The following is a 26,145-nucleotide window of genomic DNA, read 5'->3' on the forward strand; positions in this document are numbered from 1 at the left end:
TCCATTATGTCTGAAGAGTTTTCTCAAAAAAAAAGAAAAAAGAAAAAAAAAAGTCTGTGAAGAGTCATTAGGGCGCCTCACAGAAGTACTGTTCACCAGATTCCTCCAGGTTTGTTGGTTGCGTGTCAAAGCCCAGGTCCTAGCAAATGGTTTTCTGTCCATTCTACAGTGTTGTCAGTCCATAGTTGGTTTTTTCAGTTCCACTCTGGCTCTGTCCATTGACAGTTCTACTACTACTGCTGCTACTACTATGAAAAACATTGCCTCCAGGTGAAAGTCATCATGTAAAAGTCGTACCTGTGCTTGTGGTGGCAGGTGCGTGAGGATGAGATGGAGGAGCTGGACACGCTGACCCACAACGGCTGTGAGCTGATTGTGCCTGGTGGCAAGGAGAACACGCACGGCAAGGTCAACATCCTGCTGCAGTCCTACATCTCTCGCCACCCTGTTGATTCCTTCTCCCTCATCTCCGACATGGCCTATGTGGCTCAGGTGAGGCCCAGGTGGCAGTATTTACCTGTTATATGAAGTTCTGTATTATCTGTGGCCTGTGTGGCTCAGGTAAGGAAAAGGTTGCAGTATTTACCTGTTATATGAAGTTCCGTATTATCTGTGGCCTGTGTGGGACAGGTAAGGAAAAGGTTGCAGTATTTACCTGTTATATGAAGTTCCGTATTATCTGTGGCCTGTGTGGCTCAGGTAAGGAAAAGGTGGCAGTATTTACCTGTTTTTGAAGTTCTGCATTATCTGTGGCCTGTGTGGCTCAGGGAAGGAAAAGATTGCAGTATTTACCTGTTATATGAAGTTCTGCATTATCTGTGGCCTGTGTGGCTCAGGTAAGGAAAAGGTTGCAGTATTTACCTGTTATATGAAGTTCCGTATTGTCTGTGGCCTGTGTGGCTCAGGTAAGGAAAAGGTGGCAGTATTTACCTGTTATATGAAGTTCTGCATTATCTGTGGCATATGTGGCTCAGGTAAGGCTCAGGTAAGGAAAAGGTTGCAGTATTTACCTGTTATATGAAGTTCTGCATTACCTGTGGCCTGTGTGGCTCAGGTAAGGCTCAGGTAAGGAAAAGGTTGCAGTATTTATCTGTTATATGAAGTTCTGTATTATCTGTGGCCTGTGTGGCTCAGGTAAGGCCCAGATGGCAGTATTTACCCGTTATATGAAGTTCCGTATTATCTGTGGCCTGTGTGGCTTAGGTAAGGAAAAGGTGGCGGTATTTACCTGTTATATGAAGTTCTGTATTATCTGTGGCCTGTGTGGCTCAGGTAAGGAAAAGGTTGCAGTATTTAGCTGTTATATGAAGTTCTGCATTATCTGTGGCCTGTGTTGCTCAGGTAAGGCTCAGGTAAGGAAAAGGTTGCAGTATTTACCTGTTATATGAAGTTCTGCATTATCTGTGGCCTGTGTGGCTCAGGTAAGGCTCAGGTAAGGAAAAGGTTGCAGTATTTACCTGTTATATGAAGTTCTGCATTATCTGTGGCCTGTGTGGCTCAGGTAAGGCTCAGGTAAGGCCAGGTGGCAGTATTTACCTGTTATATGAAGTTCTGCATTATCTGTAGCCTGTGTGGCTCAGGTAAGGAAAAGGTGGCAGTATTTACCTGTTATATGAAGTTCTGCATTATCTGTGGCCTGTGTGGCTCAGGTAAGGCTCAGGTAAGGAAAACGTTGCAGTATTTACCTGTTATATGAAGTTCTGCATTACCTGTGGCCTGTGTGGCTCAGGTAAGGAAAAGGTTGCAGTATTTATCTGTTATATGAAGTTCTGCATTATCTGTGGCCTGTGTTGCTCAGGTAAGGCTCAGGTAAGGCCCAGGTGGCAGTATTTACCTGTTATATGAAGTTCTGTATTATCTGTGGCCTTTGTGGCTCAGGTAAGGAAAAGGTGGCAGTATTTACCTGTTATATGAAGTTCTGCATTACCTGTGGAGTTGTGACACAGCTAATGCACAGGTGGCAGTTTTTACCTGTTATTGAGGGCATGTATTAATACATCCTTTGGTATCCTTTCTCATCTCTGACATAGGGTATGTGGCTCAGATAAGGTGGTGGGGGCAGTATTTCTGTCACATATATGGACATATTTTGATGTTATGGTATGTGTGTGTGTGTGTGTGTGTGTGCACACGTGTATCCATGTATGTGTGCATACATGTATTAGTTGAAGTCAAAATTTTACTTATGTGTTGTAAACAACACCTTTTTCAAAATCTTTTTGATTTTCATTTTCTACATCAAGCCATGTATACATGCGTGTAAGTGTTTGTATGTGTGAGAGTGTGGGATTGTTTGTATGAGTGTGCATGTGTGAGTCTGTGTATGTATGTATGTATGTCTGTCTGTCAAGTCTTATCTTACCAAAGTGGACTCTAATATCTGAGAAAGACAGTCCCCCCACAACAAAAGAAACAAAGAAACCCACTTAGCGCTCATGTCTACCCGTTGTGCAGAACGCAGGACGCATCATACGGGCGCTGTTTGAAATGGCGCTGCGGAGCGGGTGGCCGGTGATGGCTGGACGCCTGTTGGAGCAGTGCAAGACAGTGGACAAGCGGCTGTGGGGGTTCGAACACCCGCTGCGCCAGTTTCCCATCCTGACCCAGGAGATCCTGGACAAACTGGAGCGGCGCCGGCTGACAGTGGACAGACTGAGGGAGATGGATACCAAGGAGATTGGTGAGGGGGGGTAGGAGGGGTGCAGGAGTTTCAGTTTCAGTTTCTCAGTTCGTTTTGGTTGAGGTGTGTTGTGTGTGATGTTTTTGTGGTGGTGTGTATTGTGTGTGGTGTTTTTGTGGTGGTGTGTATTGTGTGTTTTGGTGCTAGTGTGTTGTGTGTGGTGTTTTTGTGGTGGTGTGTATTGTGTGTGGTGTTTTTGTGGTGGTGTGTATTGTGTGTTTTGGTGCTAGTGTGTTGTGTGTGGTGTTTTTGTGGTGGTGTGTATTGTGTGTGGTGTTTTTGTGGTGGTGTGTATTGTGTGTGGTGTTTTTGTGGTGTTGTTTTGTGTGTGATGTTTTGGTTGTAGTGTGTTGTGTGTGATGTTTTGGTTGTAGTGTGTTGTATGTGATGTTTTGGTTATAGTGTGTTGTGTGTGATGTTTTGGTTGTAGTGTGTTGTGTGTGGTGTTTTGGTGATAGTGCGTTGTGTGTGATGTTTTGGTTGTTGTGGTTGTATGTGATGTTTTTGTGGTGGTGTGTATTGCGCGTTTTGGTTGTTGTGTGTTGTGTGTGATGTTTTGGTTGTAGTGTGTTTATGTGATGTTTTGGTGGTGGTGTTTTATGTGTGATGTTTTGGTTGTATGTTGTGTGTGATGTTTTGGTTGTAGTGTGTTGTATGCAATGTTTAGGTGATAGTGTGTTGTGCGTGATGGTTTAGTGGTAGTGTGTTGTTTGTAATGTTTTGATGGTAGTGTGTTGTGTGACATTTTGATGGTAGTGTGTGGCGTGCAATATTATGGTAGTGTGTTGTATGCAATGTTTAGGTGGTAGAGACTGCATGACTGTGTGAGTGTTGACCTGCGGAGGTTAAAGACTGTGGACTTTCAGGTCACATGGTGTCGCACCAGCGCATGGCGGGCACAATCAAGCGGTGCGTGCACCAGCTGCCCCTGCTGGAGCTGCAGGCCAACATCCAGCCCATCACTCGCACCGTGCTCAGAGTGCGACTCGACATCACCCCGGACTTCAAGTGGGACGAAAAGGTGTGTGTGTCTGCTTTGACAGGTGTTAGGGGTGGGGGTGGGTGGGGGTGTGCGCTGGAGGATGGTGGGGCAGGAATGGAGGGAGTGTGGGTCAGGAGGGGTTGGTGGAGGTGGAGGTGTGTCGTGGGTGGTGTTGGGAGGAGTGCGGAATCATTGTTTTTGAGAACAAAGAAAGCTCTGTATGGTGTTAGGTTGTCGGTGGGTTGTTAAGGTTTAGCAGTGTGTGAAGCTTTGTTTTTTGTTGTGCTGTGTTGTGTTGTGTTTCACTGTGTTGTGTTGTGTTGTATTGTTTTGTGCTGTGCTGTGTGGTATTGTATGTTGCCTCTGTTCCTGATGACATGGGTTGGGAAAGTGGGTGATAGTGCATGTCATACTTGACGTGTGTGGTTACTTTCTAATGCTGTTCACTGTGTGTTGGTTCCTGTCATACCTGATGTGTGATGTGTACTGACTCTGTGTGTCATACCTGATGTGTGTTGTGTACTGATGGTGTGTGTCATACCTGATGTGTGATGTGTACTGACTCTGTGTGTCATACCTGTTGTGTGATGTGTACTGATGGTGTGTGTCAAACCTGATGTGTGATGTGTACTGATGGTGTGTGTCATACCTGACATGTGATGTGTACTGACAGTGTGTGTCAAACCTGATGTGTGATGTGTACTGATGGTGTGTCATACCTGATGTGTGGTGTGTAGTGACAGTGTGTGTCAAACCTGATGTGTGATGTGTAGTGACGGTGTGTGTCATTCCTGATGTGTGATGTGTACTGACGGTGTGTGTCAGACCTGATGTGTGACATGTACTGATGGTGTGTGTCATGCCTGGTGTGTGACATGTACTGATGGTGTGTGTCATACCTGATGTGTGTCATACCTGGTGTGTGTCATACCTGATGTGTGATGTGTACTGATGGTGTGTGTCATGCCTGGTGTGTGACATGTACTGATGGTGTGTGTCATACCTGATGTGTGTCATACCTGGTGTGTGTCATACCTGATGTGTGACATGTACTGATGGTGTGTGTCATGCCTGGTGTGTGACATGTACTGATGGTGTGTGTCATACCTGATGTGTGTCATACCTGGTGTGTGTCATACCTGATGTGTGTCATACCTGGTGTGTGTCATACCTGATGTGTGATGTGTACTGATGGTGTGTGTCAAACCTGATGTGTGACATGTACTGACGGTGTGTGTCATACCTGGTGTGTGTCATACCTGATGTGTGATGTGTACTGACGGTGTGTGTCATACCTGGTGTGTGTCATACCTGATGTGTGATGTGTACTGATGGTGTGTGTCATACCTGATGTGTGATGTGTACTGATGGTGTGTGTCAAACCTGGTGTGTACTGACGGTGTGTGCAGGTCCATGGGAGCACGGAGGCCTTCTGGGTCTGGGTGGAGGACCCAGAGAACAATCACATCTACCACTCTGAGTACTACCTGCTGCACAAGAAACAGGTCACTGCCACCCACAGCCTGTCTCTGTCTGTGTGTCTGTCTCCCTGGTTTAAGTTATCTTCCATTGTTCAACAGTACACATGATTGCAATACAAGCAAAGACAAAAAAGCAAGCTTAAATTTACACTATGATCACACGTTGCACTTGAGTTTTAGCATGACGGCTGATGAACCATATTATCATTAGTACCAAGTAACTTGATAAAGATAAAACAAATGTATAAACAAGTAAGTAAGATAATGCTTTGATAATATCAGCATGAAACTGAATTAATAGTATCCACAGGTATCACACGATGAAAAAGAAACACACACACACACACAAAAGAAGAAATTAGAAGAAAAAAAAAAAGAAAATGAAGAAAAGAAAACAGAAGGGGAGAGGAGGATCACTGACTGATCAGACATTAGCCAGTCTGTCTCTCTGTTTTCTTTACCCTGCTTTTTCATCCGTGCATGTGCATACAGCGGCCATGAATATGTATTTACAGAAGTATACACAGTACCCATGCATGTACACACTCTAGCATGTGCAAACAAGAATGTACACACACTTGCAAACGCACACACACACAGACATTTGCACACATGCAGATGCAGACACACACACACACACACACTTAAACACACACACACGCACTTACACACACACACACACACATGCATACAAGCACACACATATAGATATTAATATAGATGGATAAATATAGATAGATGAATATATAGAGATATAGAAATAGATTGAGAGAGAGAGAGATATGGATGGACAGATAGATGTAGATAGATAGAGTTAGATACAGGCGCTAATGCTGTATATTATATTCACACAGGCGCTGTCTGGAGAGCCTCAAACGGTGGTGTTCACCATCCCCATCTTTGAACCTCTGCCCACCCAGTACTATGTGCGGGCCGTGTCTGACCGCTGGATCGGCTCCTCCTCTGTGTGCCCCATCTCCTTCCAGCACCTGATCCTGCCTGAGAGACACCCGCCACACACAGGTAGGACAGTGGTTTGGGGATACACACACACAGGTAGGACAGTGGTTTGGGGGTACACACACACAGGTAGGACAGTGGTTTGGGGATACACACACACAGGTAGGACAGTGGTTTGTGGGTACACACACAGGTAGGTCAGTGGTTTGGGGGTACACACACACAGGGAAGGACTGGGGTCTGTGGGAACACACACAGGTAGGACAGTGGTTTGTGGATACACACACAGGTAGGACAATGGTTTGTGGGTACACACACACAGGTAGGACAATGGTTTGTGGGTACACACACAGGTAGGACAGTGGTTTGTGGGTACACACACACAGGTAGGACAATGGTTTGGGGGTACACACACAGGTAGGACAATGGTTTGTGGGTACACACACAGGTAGGACAATGGTTTGTGGGTACACACACACAGGTAGGACAATGGTTTGTGGGTACACACACACAGGTAGGACAATGGTTTGTGGGTACACACACAGGTAGGACAGTGGTTTGTGGGTACACACACACAGGTAGGACAATGGTCTGTGGGTACACACACAGGTAGGACAATGGTTTGTGGGTACACACACACAGGTAGGACAATGGTTTGTGGGTACACACACAGGTAGGACAGAGGTTTGTGGATACACACACACAGGTAGGACAGTGGTTTGTGGGTACACACACACAGGTAGGACAATGGTTTGTGGGTACACACACACAGGTAGGACAATGGTTTGTGGGTACACACACAGGTAGGACAGTGGTTTGTGGGTACACACAAGTAGGACAATGGTTTGTGGGTACACACACACAGGTAGGACAGAGGTTTGTGGGTACACACACAGGTAGGACAGAGGTTTGTGGGTACACACACACAGGTAGGACAGAGGTTTGTGGGCACACACACACAGGTAGGACAGAGGTTTGTGGGTACACACACACAGGTAGGACAGAGGTTTGTGGGTACACACACAGGTAGGACAGAAGTTTGTGGGTACACACACAGGTAGGACAATGGTTTGTGGGTACACACACAGGTAGGACAGTGGTTTGTGGGTACACACACAGGTAGGACAGTGGTCTGTGGGTACACACACAGGTAGGACTGGGGTCTGTGGGTACACACACAGGTTGGACTGGGTCAAAGAGTACATACACAGGTAGGACTGTGGTCTATGAGTACATACACAGGTAGGACTGTGGTCTATGAGTACATACACAGGTAGGACTGGGGTCTGTGGGTACATAAAAAATGCAGACATAAGATGAACCAGGTCTGCACATCTGCTTACCTGAAAGATGGGAAAAATCCTCACCCTTGAGACCCACCAGGTGCAGTGACCAGGATTTGAACCCATAACCCTCAGATGGACAGTCCATCACTTTTAACTCTCTCTCGCGTGCGTTGATGTAAGTAACGAAGACATGGTTATTTAGGGTTGACAGTAAGGAGAAAGAAGCGACAGAGGTCCTGTGCATTTTCCATGCAATTCCGACGCCCTGCAGTGACCTGCCCTCCCTGTGTTTCCAGAACTGCTGAACCTGCAGCCCCTGCCCAAGACAGCGCTGAATGACTTCCGCCTGGAATCTCTGTACAGCTTCACGCACTTCAACCCTGTGCAGACCCAGATCTTCCACACCCTCTACCACAGCGACTGCAATGTGCTGCTGGGCGCCCCCACTGGCTCCGGCAAGACGGTCGCCGCTGAACTCGCCATCTTCAGGGTGTTCCGAGAGTACCCCAAGTTTAAGGTGGATTTTGATGTTTGGAGCTTTTTTTTGTGTGTGTTGTTGTTGTCTTTTATTTGTTTAAGATTTGTTATTGTTTCTTTTTTTTTTTTTTTTTTTTGGTTTGCTTTTGTATTTTGCTGCTGCCCAATCTTGTGTGTAAAACCATGATCCACTCTCTGTCACACACACTCTCTGTGTCACACACACACACACACACACTCTTTCTGTCATTGATGGTGTAATGATGGTGTGACTGGTGATGATGTGGTGAAGGTGTGGTGACTGTGTGATGGTGTGGTAATGGTGTGGTGAAGGTGTGGTGATGGTGTGGTGAAGGTGTGATGGTGTGATAATGGTGTGGTGAAGGTGTGATGGTGTGGTGACGGTGTGGTGAAGGTGTGGTGAAGGTGTGACGGTGTGGTGATGGTGTGACTGTGGTGATGATGTGATAATGGTGTGGTGAAGGTTTGGTGACAGTGTGGTGGTGGTGTGGTGACCGTGTGGTGATGATGGTGTGGTGACGGTGTGGTGTGGTGATGGTGTGGTGTGGTGACCGTGTGGTGGTGACCGTGTGGTGGTGACGGTGTGGTGTGGTGACGGTGTGGTGATGGTGTGGTGACTCTCCAGGCGGTGTACATCGCTCCCCTGAAGGCGCTGGTCAGGGAGAGGATGGAGGACTGGAAGGTGCGCATTGAACAGAAGCTGGGCAAGAAGTGAGTGTTCCTGTCTGACCGCTTTACCTTTCTTCTTCTTTGTCCTCGTCTTCTTCTTTTTCTCCTTCTCCTCCTCCTCCTTCTTCTCCTTCATCTCCTTCTATTTCTCCTCCTTCTCCTTTGCCTTCTTCTTCTCCTTCTTCTTCTCCTCAATCTCCTCCTCCTTCCCCTCTTTCTTTTCCTTCTCCTCCTCCTTCTTCTCCTCCTCCTCCTGGTTTTATTGTCTGTTCGCAACAAACACACTCCACTCGCTCTCTCTCCTCTCTCTCTCCCTCTCTCAAAATACACACACACACACACACACACACACGCAGACACACACACAAACACACACACATCATCATCATCAGGCACATACACACAACTTGTACTGACATATACTCACTTTTGCTGATATCATCATTTTCAACAACCCCCCCCCCCACCCCACCCCCTCTCCACCCTCCTCACAGAGTGGTGGAGCTGACGGGCGACGTGACCCCTGACATGCGGGCGGTTGCCAACGCCGACCTGATCGTCACGACGCCAGAGAAGTGGGATGGGGTCAGTCGGTCCTGGCAGACCCGCAGCTACGTCAAGGCTGTGGCCCTGCTGGTCATCGACGAGATCCACCTGCTGGGTCAGTGCTGGCTCCTTTGTTCTTTGTCCATCTCTTTGGTTATTGCTGTTGGTTATTGCTGGCTTCTTTGTTCTTTGTCCACCTCTTTGGTTATTGCTGGCTCCTTTGTTCTTTGTCCACCTCTTTGGTTATTGCTGTTGGTTATTGCTGGCTCCTTTGTTCTTTGTCCACCTCTTTGGTTATTGCTGTTGGTTATTGCTGGCTTCTTTGTTCTTTGTCCACCTCTTTGGTTATTGCTGTTGGTTATTGCTGGCTTCTTTGTTCTTTGTCTACCTCTTTGGTTATTGCTGTTGGTTATTGCTGGCTTCTTTGTTCTTTGTCCACCTCTTTGGTTATTATTGGCTTCTTTGTCCATTGTCCATCTGTTTGGTTATTGCTGGCTTCTTTGTTCTTTGTCCACCTCCATGGTCAGTGCTGGCTCCTTTTTTTTTCTTTTACCTTGCACAGAAAGTTATATATATGTGACGCAGCACACAAAAACCCGGCTAAAGTCACATCCAGCAATTTTTAGCTGTACACAAAAACAAGTGTTTAGGGTCAAAATCACCAAGATCGGGATTTTTATAAATATCACATCTTCGAAGTCTTATCTTTCCTGTTGGTAAGTATCTTTGCACAAAACACCCTGGAACTGTAGTATTTTCAATGTTTTCAGATGCAGGCCTGTTAAAACCATGTAGAAAAATACTGCACTCTTTTGCCCTATTTCAGTTGCATGCTGAAAGCAACGAAAATGGGGAAATTCCGGTCTGCGAAGTTATAAATGGAAATGAGTAGTGAACAGGTATTAATCGTCTCCCCTAGACCTTCTGAATCAAGATAGTGTATGAATGTAGTCAGTTCTCAATGGTTTTACTGGCTACCCTCTATAAGTTGCGAGTTTAGCTGGGTCCCATCGATTCTTTGAATTCTGCCAAGTTTCCGACTCAAATTTAGAAAAAATTTAATTTTTATTTAAAGTTCAGGTTTTGTGTGGAATATTCTTACTGATGTTGTTTCATTCTGTTGTGTGTGTGACTCACAAAAATTCATCAAAAGGACCTGTGAGTTCATAAAATCAACACAACATGAAGTGAACAAATATGGCGTCTTCGAAAACATCATCTGCTAAGCTGCTCACAGCATTCTCAAGGAATCCCAAGAGTTAGGTTGTCAAGTGAAAGCATGACCTGTTGCACACATGAACTGTGAGTCTATCTGAACATATTAAGGCAACAGACATCTTGAAACTTTCCTCATCTGGCTACAAATAGCTATGAAATTAGGCCACCCTTCACGCACCGGCCGTGCTAATGTGACAGGAGATCTAAATGTTGTCTTTCCTTTGAGCATCACTTTTGATTTTCAAACAGTCAGTGTATTGTTGTGTTATGTGTATTATTCGTTTTAGACGCTTTGCTAAAGAGATTAAGCACTTTACATGTGATTGGGTCACAGTATGACCAGATGTCCTTGACCGGCAAACCCGTAACTTAAAATGTTTTGAAATATAAAATTTGTAGCCAGAGACAACTGACTGAAAATATGTGGTGCACTCATGTACTGTGTTGCTGTGTGAACATATTGAGACACATCAACCTACCAGCACTTTCTTCAAATGGCTAAATTTAGTCTTGAAATTAGGTCACTACACGCACTGACTACATTACGGTGACTACTGTTCTAAACAATGTGTTTATCGCACTGCTTGTCACCGTTCACACAAATACTGTGCTGCACTAGATCTGTATTGGCTACATTCATAAACACCCTGATTACCTGGAATCTAACTGATTTGTGTTGTTTAAAGTCTATCAGCCGCACGTCAGAGATTGATTAAATCTGTAATAAGGTCACAGCAAGATGCCTTGACCAGCAAGTCCATAATTAGGCATGGAAGGTATTTCTAATGCCTGAACAACAGCATACATTTTATTAGGTCGTGATAACTGCGTATAATCATGCTATTGTGACTACCGAAACAGGTATTTTATAATGTGGGAAATTACAGTAAGACCGTTCTCCTCGTTTCAAATCATATTTGCTGTGATACTAAAAAGCACCAAAAAAAAAAGTTTAACTCACAGTCCTCAGAAGTTTATTAACATGTAAATCTGCTTTTACCCATCAGCCAAGTTCCACTTCTTCCAGACAGTGCTCTAGTAACTAATTTTGACTGTAAAGACATCAAAGGGCAATGGAAAATGAGGGGTGATTAGAGTTTGAGGGGGTGGAGGGGGGGGGTGGGGGGGGAATGGATTTACTTAATCCTGAATTGTCTGACATCACACATATGTTCAGGAAAATTCTTGTTTTAAAGTTACAGGCAGACAAATGTGTGGGTTTTTCCATGTGGCTGAATAATCTGTATTGCATGACGTCACTCCTCCACTTGCCATACTTTGTTTGAGTAATGCAGAGAGAAAATACAAATTTTCCTGTGCCTCTTTTATACGGAAATTTAAAGGTTATTCAGTTTTGAATCTTTTGACACCATATAGGTATTCAGGATTATTCTTGTTTTTTAAGTCATAGGCACACAAAAATGTGGTTTTTTCATGAGCCGATTTCTCCATTTCTACTCCTTGGGCACACGAACTTAGAAAAAATAACAGAAAAAAACAACAACAAACTATGACAGATAGATCCATTCTGTTTTTGTTTTTTTTCATTTTAATCTGTGATTTTTAAACTTGTAGAAGGTATACAAGTGTAAAAAATGATAAACTGTGACTTTAGTCGTGTTTTCACATGCTGCGACACACACACACACACACACACATATATATATATATATATCTATAATATATATACATATGTGAGTGTGTGTGTATAGATATATATATGTATTTATATGTGTGTATAGATAGATAGATAGATAGATAGAAGGATAGATAGATAGTTACATTATTGTATAATGTGGAGTGTTGGCTAAAGAGGTTATGCGTCCGCTTTGCAAGTGAGAGATTTTGAGTGTACTGGTTCAAATTCCATAGTCGCCAGTATTTTCTCTCCCTCTGGTAGACCTTGAGTGGTGCTGTGGATGCTAGTCATTCAGATGAGATGATGAACCGAGGTCCAGTGTGCAGCATGCACTTAGCGCATGTAAAAGAATCTATGGCAACAAAAGGGTTGTCCCTAGCAAAATTCTGTAGAAAAATCCACTTTGATAAGGAAAACAAATAAAATTGCAGGCAGGAAAAAAAAAAAAAGTGGTGCTCTCATTGTAGTGATGCACTCTCCCTAGGAAGAGCAGCTTGTATTTCACATAGAGAAATGTATTGGGATGAAAAGAGTAATACAATACAGTACAATACAATACAGTACAATGATTATGTTAATTTCCTGTGGTCCAGGTGACGAGCGCGGCCCGGTGCTGGAGGTGATTGTGTCCCGCACCAACTTCATCTCGTCCCACACGTCCAAGAAGGTGCGGGTGGTGGGGCTGTCCACCGCTCTGGCCAACGCTCGCGACCTGGCCGACTGGCTTGGCATCCGCGAGGTCAGTGGGGTCGGGGGGGTCACTAGGGAAGTGCCACCAGGCTTGGGTCACGGGGATGGTTCTTTATGCCGCGGAATTTCTTTCCCCGTTGGGAATAGTTGTGAATAGGTGTCAGTCCCAGGTATGAATATGTATAGGTTGAAGAAAGAGACAGTGCAAGTGCAAGCTTACGTTGGCATGTGTCCTTGCCTTTGAGGGTATGGGTGGGTTTGGTTTTTTGTGTGTGAATTAAGGCTTTTGTTTGTGTATGTGTCATGTGGTATGAAATTTAGCATGTGAACCTCTTGTGAAAACAGAGATTCTAGAAACTTGATTGAACGGAGCGGTATCGATAGTTTTCTGTCATGTGTCTTTCACAGTAACAGTCTTCTTGACTGGACCTCACCTGACTGGGTCCTGTGCTGCTGTCCGGCGTCTGTGTGTCTGTGTTTGAGTTTGGATGAAAGAATATGTTTGTCTCCTGGTGTTGCTTGTTGAAGTGTGTGTGCATATGTGTGTGTGTGTGTGTGTGTGTGTGTGTGTGTGTGTGTGTGTGTGTGTGTGTGTGTGTGTGTGTGTGTGTGTGTGTGTGTGTGTGTGTGTGTGTGTGTGTGTGTGTGTGTGTGTGTGTGTGTGTGTGTGAGGATTGAGGTGACTGACGTGCAGTGCACACTGGGTGTGTGCAGATGGGGTTGTTCAACTTCCGCCCCTCAGTGCGCCCTGTTCCCCTGGAGGTGCACATCAAGGGATTCCCCGGCCAGCACTACTGTCCCCGTATGGCCACCATGAACAAGCCTGCTTTCCAAGGTATGTACACACCGCCATGAAACACTCCCTCCCCCCCCCAACCCCTGTCCCCCCCCCCCCAAGGTTTGTACACACTGCAATGACACACTCCCTCACCCCCACCAGCCCTGTTCCCCCCCCCCCCCAAGGTATGTACACACTGCAATGACACACTCCCTCCCCCCCCCCAACCCCTGTCCCCCCCCCCCAAGGTATGTACACACTGCAATGACACACTCCCTCACCCCCCCAAGCCCTGTTCCCCCCCCCCCCCCAAGGTATGTACACACTGCAATGACACACTCCCTCCCCCCCCCAACCCCTGTCCCCCCCCCCCCAAGGTATGTACACACTGCAATGACACACTCCCTCACCCCCCCCAAGCCCTGCCCCCCCCCCCAAAGTTTGTACACACTGCAATGACACACTCCCTCACCCCCCCAAGCCCTGTTCCCCCCCCCCTCCCAAGGTATGTACACACTGCAATGACACACTCCCTCACCCCCCCCAAGCCCTGCCCCCCCCCCCCAAGGTTTGTACACACTGCAATGACACACTCCCTCCCCCCCCCCAACCCCTGTCCCCCCCCCCCAAGGTATGTACACACTGCAATGACACACTCCCTCACCCCCCCAAGCCCTGTTCCCCCCCCCCCCCAAGGTATGTACACACCGCCATGACACACTCCCTCACCCCCCAACCCCTGTCCCCCCCCCCCCCTCCAAGGTATGTACACACTGCCATAACACTCCCTCACCCCCCAACCCCTGTCCCCCCCCCCCCTCCAAGGTATGTACACACCGCCATGAAACACTCCCTCACCCCCCAACCCCTGCCCCCCCCCCCCCTCCAAGGTATGTACACACCGCCATGACGCACTCCCTCACCCCCCAACCCCTGCCCCCACCCCCTCCCTCCAAGGTATGTACACACCGCTATGAAACACTCCCTCCCCCCCAACCCCTGCCCCCCCCCCCCCTCCAAGGTATGTACACACCGCCATGAAACACTCCCTCCCCCCCCCAACCCCTGCCCCCCCCCACCCCCCTCCAAGGTATGTACACACCGCCATGAAACACTCCCTCACCCCCCCAACCCCTGCCCCCCCCCTCCAAGGTATGTACACACCGCCATGAAACACTCCCTCACCCCCCCAACCCCTGCCCCCCCCCCCCCCCCCTTCCAAGGTATGTACACACCGCCATGAAACACTCCCTCACCCCCCCAACGCCTGCCCCCCCCCCCCCCTCCAAGGTATGTACACACCGCCATGACACACTCCCTCCCTCCCAACCCCTGGCCCCCCCACCACCTAAAGTATGTACACACTGCCATGACACACTCCCCCCCGACCCCCTAGCTTTCCAAGGTATGTAAACACCACCGTGAACCCCCACCTCCCACCACGCCCCCTACACCCCCAGCTTTCCAAGGTATGTAAACACCACCGTGAACCCCCACCTCCCACCACGCCCCCTACACCCCCCGCTTTCCAAGGTATGTAAACACCACCATGAACCCCTGCCCCCCACCACGCCCCCTACACCCCCAGCTTTCCAAGGTATGTAAACACCACCATGAAATCCCCCCAGCTTTCCAAGGTATGTAAACACTTTCCAAGGTATGTAAACACTTTCCAAGATATGTAAACACCACCATGAAACCCCCCCAGCTTTCCAAGGTATGTAAACACCACCATGACCCCCCCCTCCAGCTTTCCAAGGTATGTAAACACTTTCCAAGGTATGTAAACACCACCATGACCCCCCCCCAGCTTTCCAAGGTATGTAAACACTTTCCAAGGTATGTAAACACCACCATGACCCCCCCCCCCCAGCTTTCCAAGGTATGTAAACACTTTCCAAGGTATGTAAACACTTTCCAAGGTATGTAAACACCACCATGACCCCCCCAGCTTTCCAAAGTATGTAAACACTTTCCAAGGTATGTAAACACCACCATGACCCCCCCCCCCCCCAGCTTTCCAAGGTATGTAAACACTTTCCAAGGTATGTAAACACCACCATGACCCCGCCCCCAGCTTTCCAAGGTATGTAAACACTTTCCAAGGTATGTAAACACCACCATGACCCCCCCCCCCAGCTTTCCAAGGTATGTAAACACTTTCCAAGGTATGTAAACACCACCATGACACACACACCCCCACCCCCCGCTTTCCAAAGTAAGTAAACACCACCATGAAACCCCCCCCCCAGCTTTCCAAGGCATATAAACACCACCATAAATTGAAGGATTTCAGTTTCAGTTTCAGTTTCTCAAGGAGGTGTCACTGCTTTCAGACAAATCCATATACACTCCACCACATCTGCCTGGCGGGTGCCTGAGAGCAGCATTACCCAATGTGCTAATTGGGCCTTGAGTTCATGCATATATTTTTGTGCACCTATCAGAGTGGATGTCTTTTACAGAATTTTGCCAAAGATCAACACTTTTGTCGCCATGGCTTCTTTTGAAATGCACCAAGTGCATGCTGCACAAGGGGCCTTGGTTTATCATCTCATACGAATGATTAGACGCTCAGTTTGATTTTCCGGTCAAACTTGGGAGAAAGGGCAAGACCGGGATTTGAACCCAGACTCTCACAAACACTGTATTGGCAGATGAACGTCTTAACCATTCTGCCAAAGAGAACTGAAGGAGACTGACAGCAGTAGCAGTCTTATTTGCTACAGGGCATGAGGAGGATTAAGTAAGGTGATGTTCCCGTGTACGCAAAAGAAGAAGCAGAAGAAGAAGAAACTAAAAGATCAGCGTCATGATCTTACAAGTAACACATCATTCCAACTGATGTCCAAGATTGTGTATGGTTTGAAAACCTTTCTGTTTGACTTTGATTCAGTACAGTTTACATCACATGGACTGGAACTGGAAAGCTTTGTGAGGCTCTCCGTCTTTGATTGGGTATTTTTTTATCAGTCAGTTTATTTTTAATTCTGTAATTTTACTTATTTATATTTGTTGCCTTTTACATTTTTTCTCTAATGTATGATTCGGAAATATGCTTACAAAAATATCATACACAAAGCTGATATTAAACAGGACATGAAAACAAACAGCGAATGTTGGATAGTGTATGTTAATTATCCTGTAACTTTGTGCTCCCTGCTTTGAAAGCTGTTATGTCTAATGTGGCATTATGCACAAGTTACTGACTGGCCAAGCGACTGAACACATGGTTGCTTTTTCTAATATCTTTGTCGAATGGGGAATATTGATCCACACGTACAGCCATAGGGTGTGAAATACTGTGAAAGCCTTTTGCAGTTATTTGCTTTGTGTATGTATGTAAAATTATATATGTGTGTGTGTGTGTGTGTGTGTGTGTGTGCTTGTAAACATGCACACACTCAGGAGTTGTACACACATACACGGAACACCTGTTTCAGCCTGTTTGACTGCCGGTCTGTCCTGAACATTGGAAAAAAAAAGAAGTTTAATCTACATACAATATTTTGAATGTCCCAAAGTAAAACTACAGCTGTCTGATCATGTAACAAAACACAAACTCCTTCCCACCTGTATATCTGCCGTGTGCTTCTGATGACACCAAAGTCTCTATCTTTACCCTGCTAGACCTTAGTGCTGCATTTGATACCATTGATTTTGACATTCTTCTGCACCGCCTCAGAAATGTGTTTGACATTTATGATCTTGCCATTTCATTTTTACAGTCACATCTCTCTGACAGAACACAGAATGTATGTATCTCTGGCTTCTATTCTGAGCCTTCATCTCTTCAGTTTGGGATTCCCCATGGTTCCGTTTTAAATCCCTTGCTTTTCATACTGCACACCTCTTTTTACATCATTGAAAAAGTGTGTCTTTTACACTGAATTGGCTGAATTTTCAGAGCTGTCCAGTTCATCTCTCTCCACTGATATCCAGCCACTTCACATTGACAGGATCTTGCATCTCTGACATTAAATCCTGGATGTTTCAAAAGAAATTAATAATGAATGACACAAAGGATTGACACTACAGTAATTGTATGTAACATGAGAGTCATGTTTAAACAATAAACTATGTATCTGAGATCCTGTTGATAAAATCTGTTAGGTTGTCTACATTGAATTGAATTAGTACAATTTGTCACAACCTCATTGACCAAGTTGTCAAAACCAGTGCAACTTCTCTTGCTATATCTGGTCTTGAAACACCAGTACTCCTCTGGCTGGCATCCCTGACAGTGTCCTTCGAAAACTCCATGAAGTCCAGAACTGTACTGAAAACTTGTATCTGGGAGTTCCTGCATGGTGGGGTAAAAACGGTCATACATGTAAAAGCCCACTCGTGTACATACGAGTGAATGTGGGAGTTGCAGCCCACAAACAAAGAAGAAGTATCTGGGAGTTATGAGTGTCCGTATTCATTATCATACTTATTATTATCAGATATGAATGCTGATACAGCACAACTCAGAGTATACTTGAATCTATATAAGATACATACTTCAAGTTCAATTTGAAATTATACAGTTCTACACATGCCACATCCTGTCTCCTCGTTTAGTCTTTTAAGAACATTAGAAAGTGAGTGTTGTCTGTAGAGTGGAGTGATCTGTTTCACAGATATCAAGTCTCACTCACCTGACAAGCCTGTGCTGATCTTCGTGTCATCTCGGCGCCAGACGCGACTGACGGCTCTGGATCTGATTGCATACCTGGCAGCGGAAGAGAATCCCAAGCAGTGGCTTCACATGCCTGAGGCTGAGGTCAGTCTGTCCGTCTGTCTTATTTGTCTTTCCGTCTCGTATGTTTTTCTTTGCCTTGTTTGTGTTGTTTGTCAGTCTTTCTGGTTTGTTTGTATACCAGTTTGTTATGTGTGTCAGTTTGTTTTGCCTGCCTTAGGATGCATTCATACTAAACATGGATGGACTACATGTGCGTTTTCCATCTGTTTGTACCTATAAAATGGCAACAGACAGTTTTCCATCTGTTTGTTCCTATAAAATGGCAACAGACACACCTTCATGCTGGCACACAATTCTTTGGCTAAGTTTTGCCATGTTGCCACAAGCAGCTCTTGACTGAAATGATTCTTATCAGATTTATCAGAATTATATGGAATCATCTGTACTGTGGTGATAAGCTTTTTGTTGTCCATGATGTTCCAGTGCTTGTCAAGGAAAAGTAATGTAATATCAAAGTATTGAAAACCCCAAAAGTTCAGTCCCATGAATGGATGGATGAGAAAAAATATGCATGCACAATCGTGTAAAAGTTGTGGAATGTCATCTGTGATTATCGATGCACAGTTTGAATGATTTTCGTGCCACCAGTGAGAACAAAGAGCGATTTGCTATGCATGATTTTATTTTGTCCGTACCCACAACAGTTTTCAGTGGTCATCCGTGGTTAGAATGAATGCACTGTCATGACACAAGTGTGTGTGTGTGTGTATGTGTGTGTGTGTGTGTGTGTGTGTGTGTGTGTGTGTGTGTGTGTGTGTGTGTGTGTGTGTTTCATTCTTTCGTCTTTGTGCTGATCAATCCTCTGCCATGTCTGTCGTTTGATTTTTTCTGTCTGTGTGTTGATCTATCTTGTGCTCTGTCTGTCGTTTGATTCTTTCTGTCTGTGTGTTGATCTATCTTGTGCTCTGTCTGTTGTTTGATTCTTTGTTTGTGTGTTGATCTATTCTCTACTCTGTCTGTTGTTTAATTCTTTCTGTCTGTTTATTGATCTATCCTCTGCTGTCTGTCTGTTGTTAAATTCTTTCTGTCTGTGTGTTCTTCTGCTCTGTCTTTCTGTTGTTTAATTCTTTCTGTCTGTGTGTTCCTCTGCCCTGTCTGTCTGTTGTTTAATTCATTCTGTCTGTGTGTTCCTCTGCCCTGTCTGTCTGTTGTTTAATTCATTCTGTCTGTGTGTTGATCTGTCCTCTGCTCTATCCGTCTGTTGTTTAATTCTTTCTGTCTGTCTGTTGATCTGTCCTCTGCTCTATCCGTCTGTTGTTTAATTCATTCTGTCTGTGTGTTGATCTGTCCTCTGCCCTGTTTGTCTGTTGTTTAATTCATTCTGTCTGTGTGTTGATCTGTCCTCTGCTCTATCTGTCTGTTGTTTAATTCTTTCTGTCTGTGTGTTGATCTGTCCTCTGCTCTATCCGTCTGTTGTTTAATTCTTTCTGTCTGTGTGTTGATCTGTCCTCTGCTCTATCCGTCTGTTGTTTAATTCTTTCTGTCTGTGTGTTGATCTGTCCTCTGCTCTATCCGTCTGTTGTTTAATTCTTTCTGTCTGTGTGTTGATCTGTCCTCTGCCCTGTCTGTCTGTTGTTTAATTCATTCTGTCTGTGTGTTGATCTGTCCTCTGCTCTGTCTGTCTGTTGTTTAATTCTTTCTGTCTGTGTGTTGATCTGTCCTCTGCTCTGTCTGTCTGTTGTTTAATTCTTTCTGTCTGTGTGTTGATCTTTCCTCTGCCCTGTCTGTCTGTTGTTTAATTCTTTCTGTCTGTGTGTTGATCTGTCCTCTGCCCTGTCTGTCTGTTGTTTAATTCATTCTGTCTGTGTGTTGATCTGTCCTCTGCTCTATCTGTCTGTTGTTTAATTCATTCTGTCTGTGTGTTGATCTGTCCTCTGCCCTGTCTGTCTGTTGTTTAATTCTTTCTGTCTGTGTGTTGATCTGTCCTCTGCTCTATCTGTCTGTTGTTTAATTCTTTCTGTCTGTATGTTGATCTAGCCTCTGCTCTATCCCTCTGTTGTTTAATTCTTTCTGTCTGTGTGTTGATCTGTCCTCTGCTCTATCCGTCTGTTGTTTAATTCTTTCTGTCTGTGTGTTGATCTGTCCTCTGCTCTATCCGTCTGTTGTTTAATTCTTTCTGTCTGTGTGTTGATCTATCCTCTGCTCTGTCTGTCTGTTGTTTAATTCTTTCTGTCTGTGTGTTGATCTGTCCTCTGCTCTATCCGTCTGTTGTTTAATTCTTTCTGTCTGTGTGTTGATCTGTCCTCTGCCCTGTCTGTCTATTATTTAATTAATTCTGTCTGTGTGTTGTTCTATCTTTTTGTTCTGTCTGTCTAGTATTTTATTTATTCATTTATTTTTATTTATTTATTTATTCTTTAAAATGTATTTATTTATTTATTTTATTTTATTATTTTTTTCTTAAGGCCTGACTAAGCGCGTTGGGTTACGCTGCTGGTCAGGCATCTGCTTGGCAGATGTGATGTAGCGTATATGGGTTTGACCGAACGCAGTGACGCTTCCTTAAGCTGCTGATACTGATACTGTCTGTGTGTTGATCTGTCTTCTGTCCTGACCCTGTCAGTATCCGTCAGTTTCTCTCCTGGTGAGGTCCACCTGACATTGTTGCTGGTCAGGGTACATGTCTTTCACTCTGTGGTATCTGTTAAGGCAGTCCGTCTGGAATTCTGTCATTCATTTATTCTTTCAGTCCAGTGACTGACTTTGTAAGATGCCAGTTTTGAACGCACGAGAAGTCAGAACGGTGTGGACACATTTGGTTTTGTCTCCGTGTCTGTCAGCTGTCAGTGATTGTGATGTTGATGTGTTGATCTGTTGGTCAGTTTGTATTGTCAATCTCTCTCTCTGTCTCTCTCTCTCTCTCTCACACCGCTCTGTCACTCTCTTTCTCTCTCTCTCTGTGCTATCTCTGCTGTCTCCAATTCAATCCCTGTTTCTTTTCGTTACGTTTGTATTTCATTGTAACATGTTTACATATTTTTTGTGTTTGGGTGCCTCTTTGAGCACGTTCATTTTTGCACATGTGTAAACATACACAGGTGTGTCAGTCCCTAGATCAGCCCCTATGTGTCATAACATGAACTAAATATTCTGTCACGGTAACATCAGATGACAGAATATTACTTTTTTGGTCAGATCATGGAATATTGCTTTCAGGTCAGATGATAGAATATTGCTTTTAGGTCAGATGATAGAATGATAGAATATTGCTTTTAGGTCAGATGATAGAATATTGCTTTTAGGTCAGATGACAGAATATTGCTTTTAGGTCAGATGACAGAATATTGCTTTTAGGTCAGATGATGGAATATTGCTTTTAGGTCAGATGATGGAATGATGGAATATTGCTTTTATGTCAGATGATAGAATATTGCTTTTAGGTCAGATGATAGAGTATTGCTTTTAGGTCAGATGATGGAATATTGCTTTTAGGTCAGGTGATAGAATATTGCTTTTAGGTCAGATGATAGAGTATTGCTTTTAGGTCAGATGATGGAATATTGCTTTTAGGTCTCATGCTTCATACTTCATTTTCTGGTTAGGTGTTTTACAGTTCAGTTTCTTTCTTCCTTCCCTTGGCCTCTTTGCTTCTGTTCCTCACATGGGTAATACACAGAATACAGTCAGCACTTGTCATGAATCAACCTGTCAAGTTATGTCTGTGGTTATTGTGTTCCCAAAGTTTGCTTAAAAAAATGTCCCAGTTATGACCACTTTTCAGATTTCAGTGTATTTTGTTACACCTGTCAGATTCGTTGTGACAGGTTCCTTTTCAGCTAGGTATTGTCACTGTCTTGTTGTAAGCCACTTGGTTGTTGGCTCTGGCCCTCGCTACCTCTCTGACCTCATTGAAGTCTCTGACCTCCTTGAAGTGTACTTTCCAACTTGTCAACTTCGTTCTGCTTCCGATACCTGGCTATTGAAAACCCCTGTCGTGAAGAAGAAGCAACAGGGTTAGAGATCTTTCTCTTTTCAGGCCCCCACATTGTGAAACAAACTGCCAGAAAAAAAAATTGTGACATTCTATCTCACTGAATTCTTTTAAGCCTGCTCTGAAAACATCTTTTTCAACAGCAGTAATTTTCCAGTGCTGGTCTTGGTTTGATCTGGTTCCAAATGCATGCTTTATCGTGGGGAAGTCGTTTGCCATTTGTATAAAGCAGGGTACGTGTGAGTGTCTGTGCATTCGTGTGTGTATGTGCACGAATATGTGTTGGTACGTGTTGCAGGGATGTGTTTTCCAGAGGGCATCATGGGTAGGTGGGTGGTTGCCAATGTTTAATTGCACAAGTGTATTCTGGCACATGTTTCCGTTTGTGTGTGTGTGTATGAGTGTGATGGGGTTGGGGTTATGGAGGAGTGGGGGGGGGGGGGGGGGGGGGAGGAGGAGGGGAACGAAATGTAAAGTGCTTTGAGCAGCATTTCAGGAAAAAGTGCACAGTATAAATGTCCATTATCATTGTATATGGTGTGCTGAGCACAGGTTGGGGTGATGAGTCACACCGCTGGTCCGAGGTGATGAAGCTGAGCCAGAGCTAGTGGTGTGTTTTCACTGAACTGTGTGGGTAAACATTGTATGTATACTGATACCACGGATGGGCTGGGTGTTCCTTACATATTCCAACTGCTTAAAAACAAAACCAAAAAACACCACATTGTTCCTGAAAAGAGCTGAGAGGAATTGACATCTCTGCTGGCATGGCCTTTTTGTTTTCTTTGTTAACCTGTCAGGATGCTCATGGATGATATTTTCAAAACACGAGACCCCATAAAAACTATACTGTACAAGTTAACCATGTAATAAGGAATACTTCATATATTATATTTTCTTTATAACTGGTAACATTAAGTTGAAGATTACTAAGACAGTGTATTGAGTTATGATACAGCAACAGCTGGAATTGATATGAAGATGACAGCCATGATAGTGTTAATGCCACAACCTTCACGAGAATGGCAGTGGAAAGGTTAAAGTTATAATTTTCGTCACATCAAAACAGAAGCTCCGCATTGGCGTCCACAGTTGGTGTTTTTTAAAATTTTTTTTATGTTTTTATTTTTAAAAGTTATAATCATTTTCTCAGCTGTTGTTTACGTTGGGAAATATTGACATGATATTTATTGACAAAGACATTAGAGAGTGGTGAGGGGGTGGTGGATAAGGGTGTGAGTAGAGGAGGGTGAACAGTTGTGTTTATGCATGACTGGTTTTGATATTGATGCAGAATGTAAAGGGTATGGAAAGCAGCTGCATAACTGTGTGTTGGGGCACATGATTAAGGCTTAAGAAAGAGACATGCGGTCATGATAGTTTGAAAGATTTTCAGTTGTGTCGAAGGAGAACAATTTTTGGCTGTGTTTTCAAGCGCACTGTTACTTGTAATACTGCTGGAGGTGCAGGTGTACTGCTGTTCAAAGTCTTGGTACATTTATAAAAGCCAATGCAGGTTTACTGCCTCTGGGACTTATGGGACTCTGACAAGAGGGAACTTCTGTGTTCACAAATTTCACATAATATGCATGAGCACAGACACAGACATGTACATACACAAACCACAGTGAAAAAGTCATGGGAGAGAAGATTAGAAAACTAACATTAGGCTTGAAATGTGTGTGTGTGTGTGTGTGTGTGTGTTCTCATTGTCCCATTCCATTATCTCTGTCTCATAGACACACATGCACGCTCATTCTGATTCTTACAAACATACTTACACACAACACACATTACATTTGTGCACATATATTCTTGCACACACACACACACACGCACGTGCGCATGCATATGTGCCTACACATGCACACACACACACACATGCATGCACACTTACACACACTCAGACATTCACAAACAACTCTGGGAGGAAATGTTGTGGCAGTTTTATTGACTGTAAAACCCACGATCAAGATCATTTTCATTTCATAGCAGATTGTCAGGTGTGTCCATCACTTGTCACAAGACTGTCAACATGAATCATGCATCACTGGTGCAGTTTGATACATGACAGCACTATACATCTCTCTCTCTCTCTCTCTCTCTCTCTCTATATATATATATATGTATCTGTATCTATATCTGTGTGTGTGTGTGTGTGTTGTGTGTGTGTGTGTGTGTGTTCACTGGACTTGGGTCATGTTACTAAGAACATAAGTTTTTCCCCGTGATCTTAAAAGCAGACTGATACATTGTATACATGGCTGATGGCTTTATTGCAGAGTCTGTCATGCCAGTTAGCAATTACAATGAAGGGCAAGTACATTGTTCTGCAATGACTCTGTATGATAGTCAGACGTATCAGACTATGATGATCAGAACAGCAGAGGAGGTAACTGCGGTCCCGAATACTTCAGCTAGAATTTGATAACAAAAGAGAGTGTCTTCCCCAAGTTACATCCCCACTCTCTTGGCCAAGAGGAGTCTTGAGATTAGGGATAGTCTGTTAATGAGGAAAATTGACATGTTGATTTGTATAATTGCTTGTTTGCTCGAGTTAGCTGAGTTAGTTTTTTTAAAATTTATTTATTTATTTTTTAAAATTATTTTTACATCACTCTTGTTGTTTGTATGATGTATGTAAAAAGATGTATACTGTTTCAATGTCCCCAGCGGGCATGTGAGATAACTTCTTGCCTTGCCTTGCCTTGGGATGATCCCCAGAGGGCAACTAGCAGTGAGGCTGCAGCACAAAGCGCCAGTGCAGTCTTGCCTCCTAGTTTGAAAGTCACAGTCCTTCACAAAAGACTAAGCTGTAAATGAACTTCCGTTGCAGTGGAAAAACCATTGATCAGTGACAATGTAAGTGGAAGGATTGAATGGAAACACACTGGAAGGGTATGCGGCTGTGAAAAAAATATGCTTGTCATATTGATTATTTAGGATTGTCCAGGCCCACTGGAGAGTTGATCTTGGGGTCTGAGAATAGGTCAGCAACAGGACCAGGGGCACCAAAGCAAGAGGACAGTTTAGCTCACTGTACTGTGTGGGCATTGAATCAAACATAAAATTCACTGTAGTGTTATATTTTTTGGTTTGTCTTTTCTGTCTTTACATCTCTCTGAAAGACCCCTCTGCAGGGCACTGCACCAGGCAGCAGGAAGAGAGGGAGGCAAAAGAAATTGTGGCAGGACACCAAAGAATGGACAGACCTGAATTTCCCAGATTCACAGAGAGCTGGGAGAGACAAGAACTGATGGAGAGAACTGGTCTGGAAATCATCTGCAGTGCCCTGACGACCCTCCACTGGGTTAGGGGATAGGTGAAGGTGAAGGCGAAAACATCTCTCTGTTCCCACGTATTTCAGTTTCTTGAATAACTTTTATTGAACAGGCCAGTTAAGGTCACTGACTATACATTTTTCAGTGCTTATTTACTTTAATTTTCTTTTCAGGGTGAAAAAATGAAATGGCTGGAAAGGTTGCTTAAGTTTGGGAAAATATCTGTCATTGACATAGGTTCACTAACGCATGCAGTTTGAATAGAAATACACCTGTTTGCAACTCTTTGGATAGATCTGTGGATGGCTTAGGGCAGTGCAGTACAACACAGTACAGTACAAATAGGTCAGTGCAGTGCAGTACAACACAGTACAGTACAAATAGGTCAGTGCAGTGCAGTACAACACAGTACAGTACAAATAGGTCAGTGCAGTGCAGTACAACACAGTACAGTACAAATAGGTCAGTGCAGTGCAGTACAATACAGTGCAGTACAACACAGAACAGTGCAGTATGGTACAAATGATTATGCAGTGCAGTACAATTCAGTGCAGTAAAACAGTACAACACAGTACAGTGCAGTATGGTAACAGTTATGATGCAGTGCAGTACAGCACAGTACAGTGCAGTATGGTAACAATTATGATGCAGTGCAGTACAACACAGTACAGTGCAGTATGGTAACAGTTATGATGCAGTGCAGTACAGCACAGTACAGTGCAGTATGGTAACAGTTATGATGCAGTGCAGTACAGCACA

General features: G+C 44.4%; 1 protein-coding gene across 3 annotated transcripts in view; it reads left to right on the plus strand.

Annotated features, from left to right (window-relative positions):
* LOC143282987 (activating signal cointegrator 1 complex subunit 3-like) overlaps positions 1-26,145 on the plus strand; it is a 259,018-nt gene that overhangs the window by 31,693 nt on the left and 201,180 nt on the right. For all 3 annotated transcript variants that reach the window (XM_076588946.1, XM_076588945.1, XM_076588944.1), the window contains exons 22-32: positions 316-492; positions 2,455-2,680; positions 3,547-3,701; positions 5,072-5,167; positions 5,998-6,166; positions 7,686-7,906; positions 8,513-8,598; positions 9,051-9,217; positions 12,553-12,698; positions 13,364-13,484; positions 18,053-18,195. In XM_076588946.1, coding sequence (XP_076445061.1) covers positions 316-492; positions 2,455-2,680; positions 3,547-3,701; positions 5,072-5,167; positions 5,998-6,166; positions 7,686-7,906; positions 8,513-8,598; positions 9,051-9,217; positions 12,553-12,698; positions 13,364-13,484; positions 18,053-18,195 — 1,707 coding nt within the window. The remainder of the gene's footprint in view (positions 1-315; positions 493-2,454; positions 2,681-3,546; positions 3,702-5,071; positions 5,168-5,997; positions 6,167-7,685; positions 7,907-8,512; positions 8,599-9,050; positions 9,218-12,552; positions 12,699-13,363; positions 13,485-18,052; positions 18,196-26,145) is intronic.

Source organism: Babylonia areolata, chromosome 6 (assembly GCF_041734735.1).
Source record: "Babylonia areolata isolate BAREFJ2019XMU chromosome 6, ASM4173473v1, whole genome shotgun sequence".
NCBI lineage: Eukaryota > Metazoa > Mollusca > Gastropoda > Neogastropoda > Buccinidae > Babylonia > Babylonia areolata.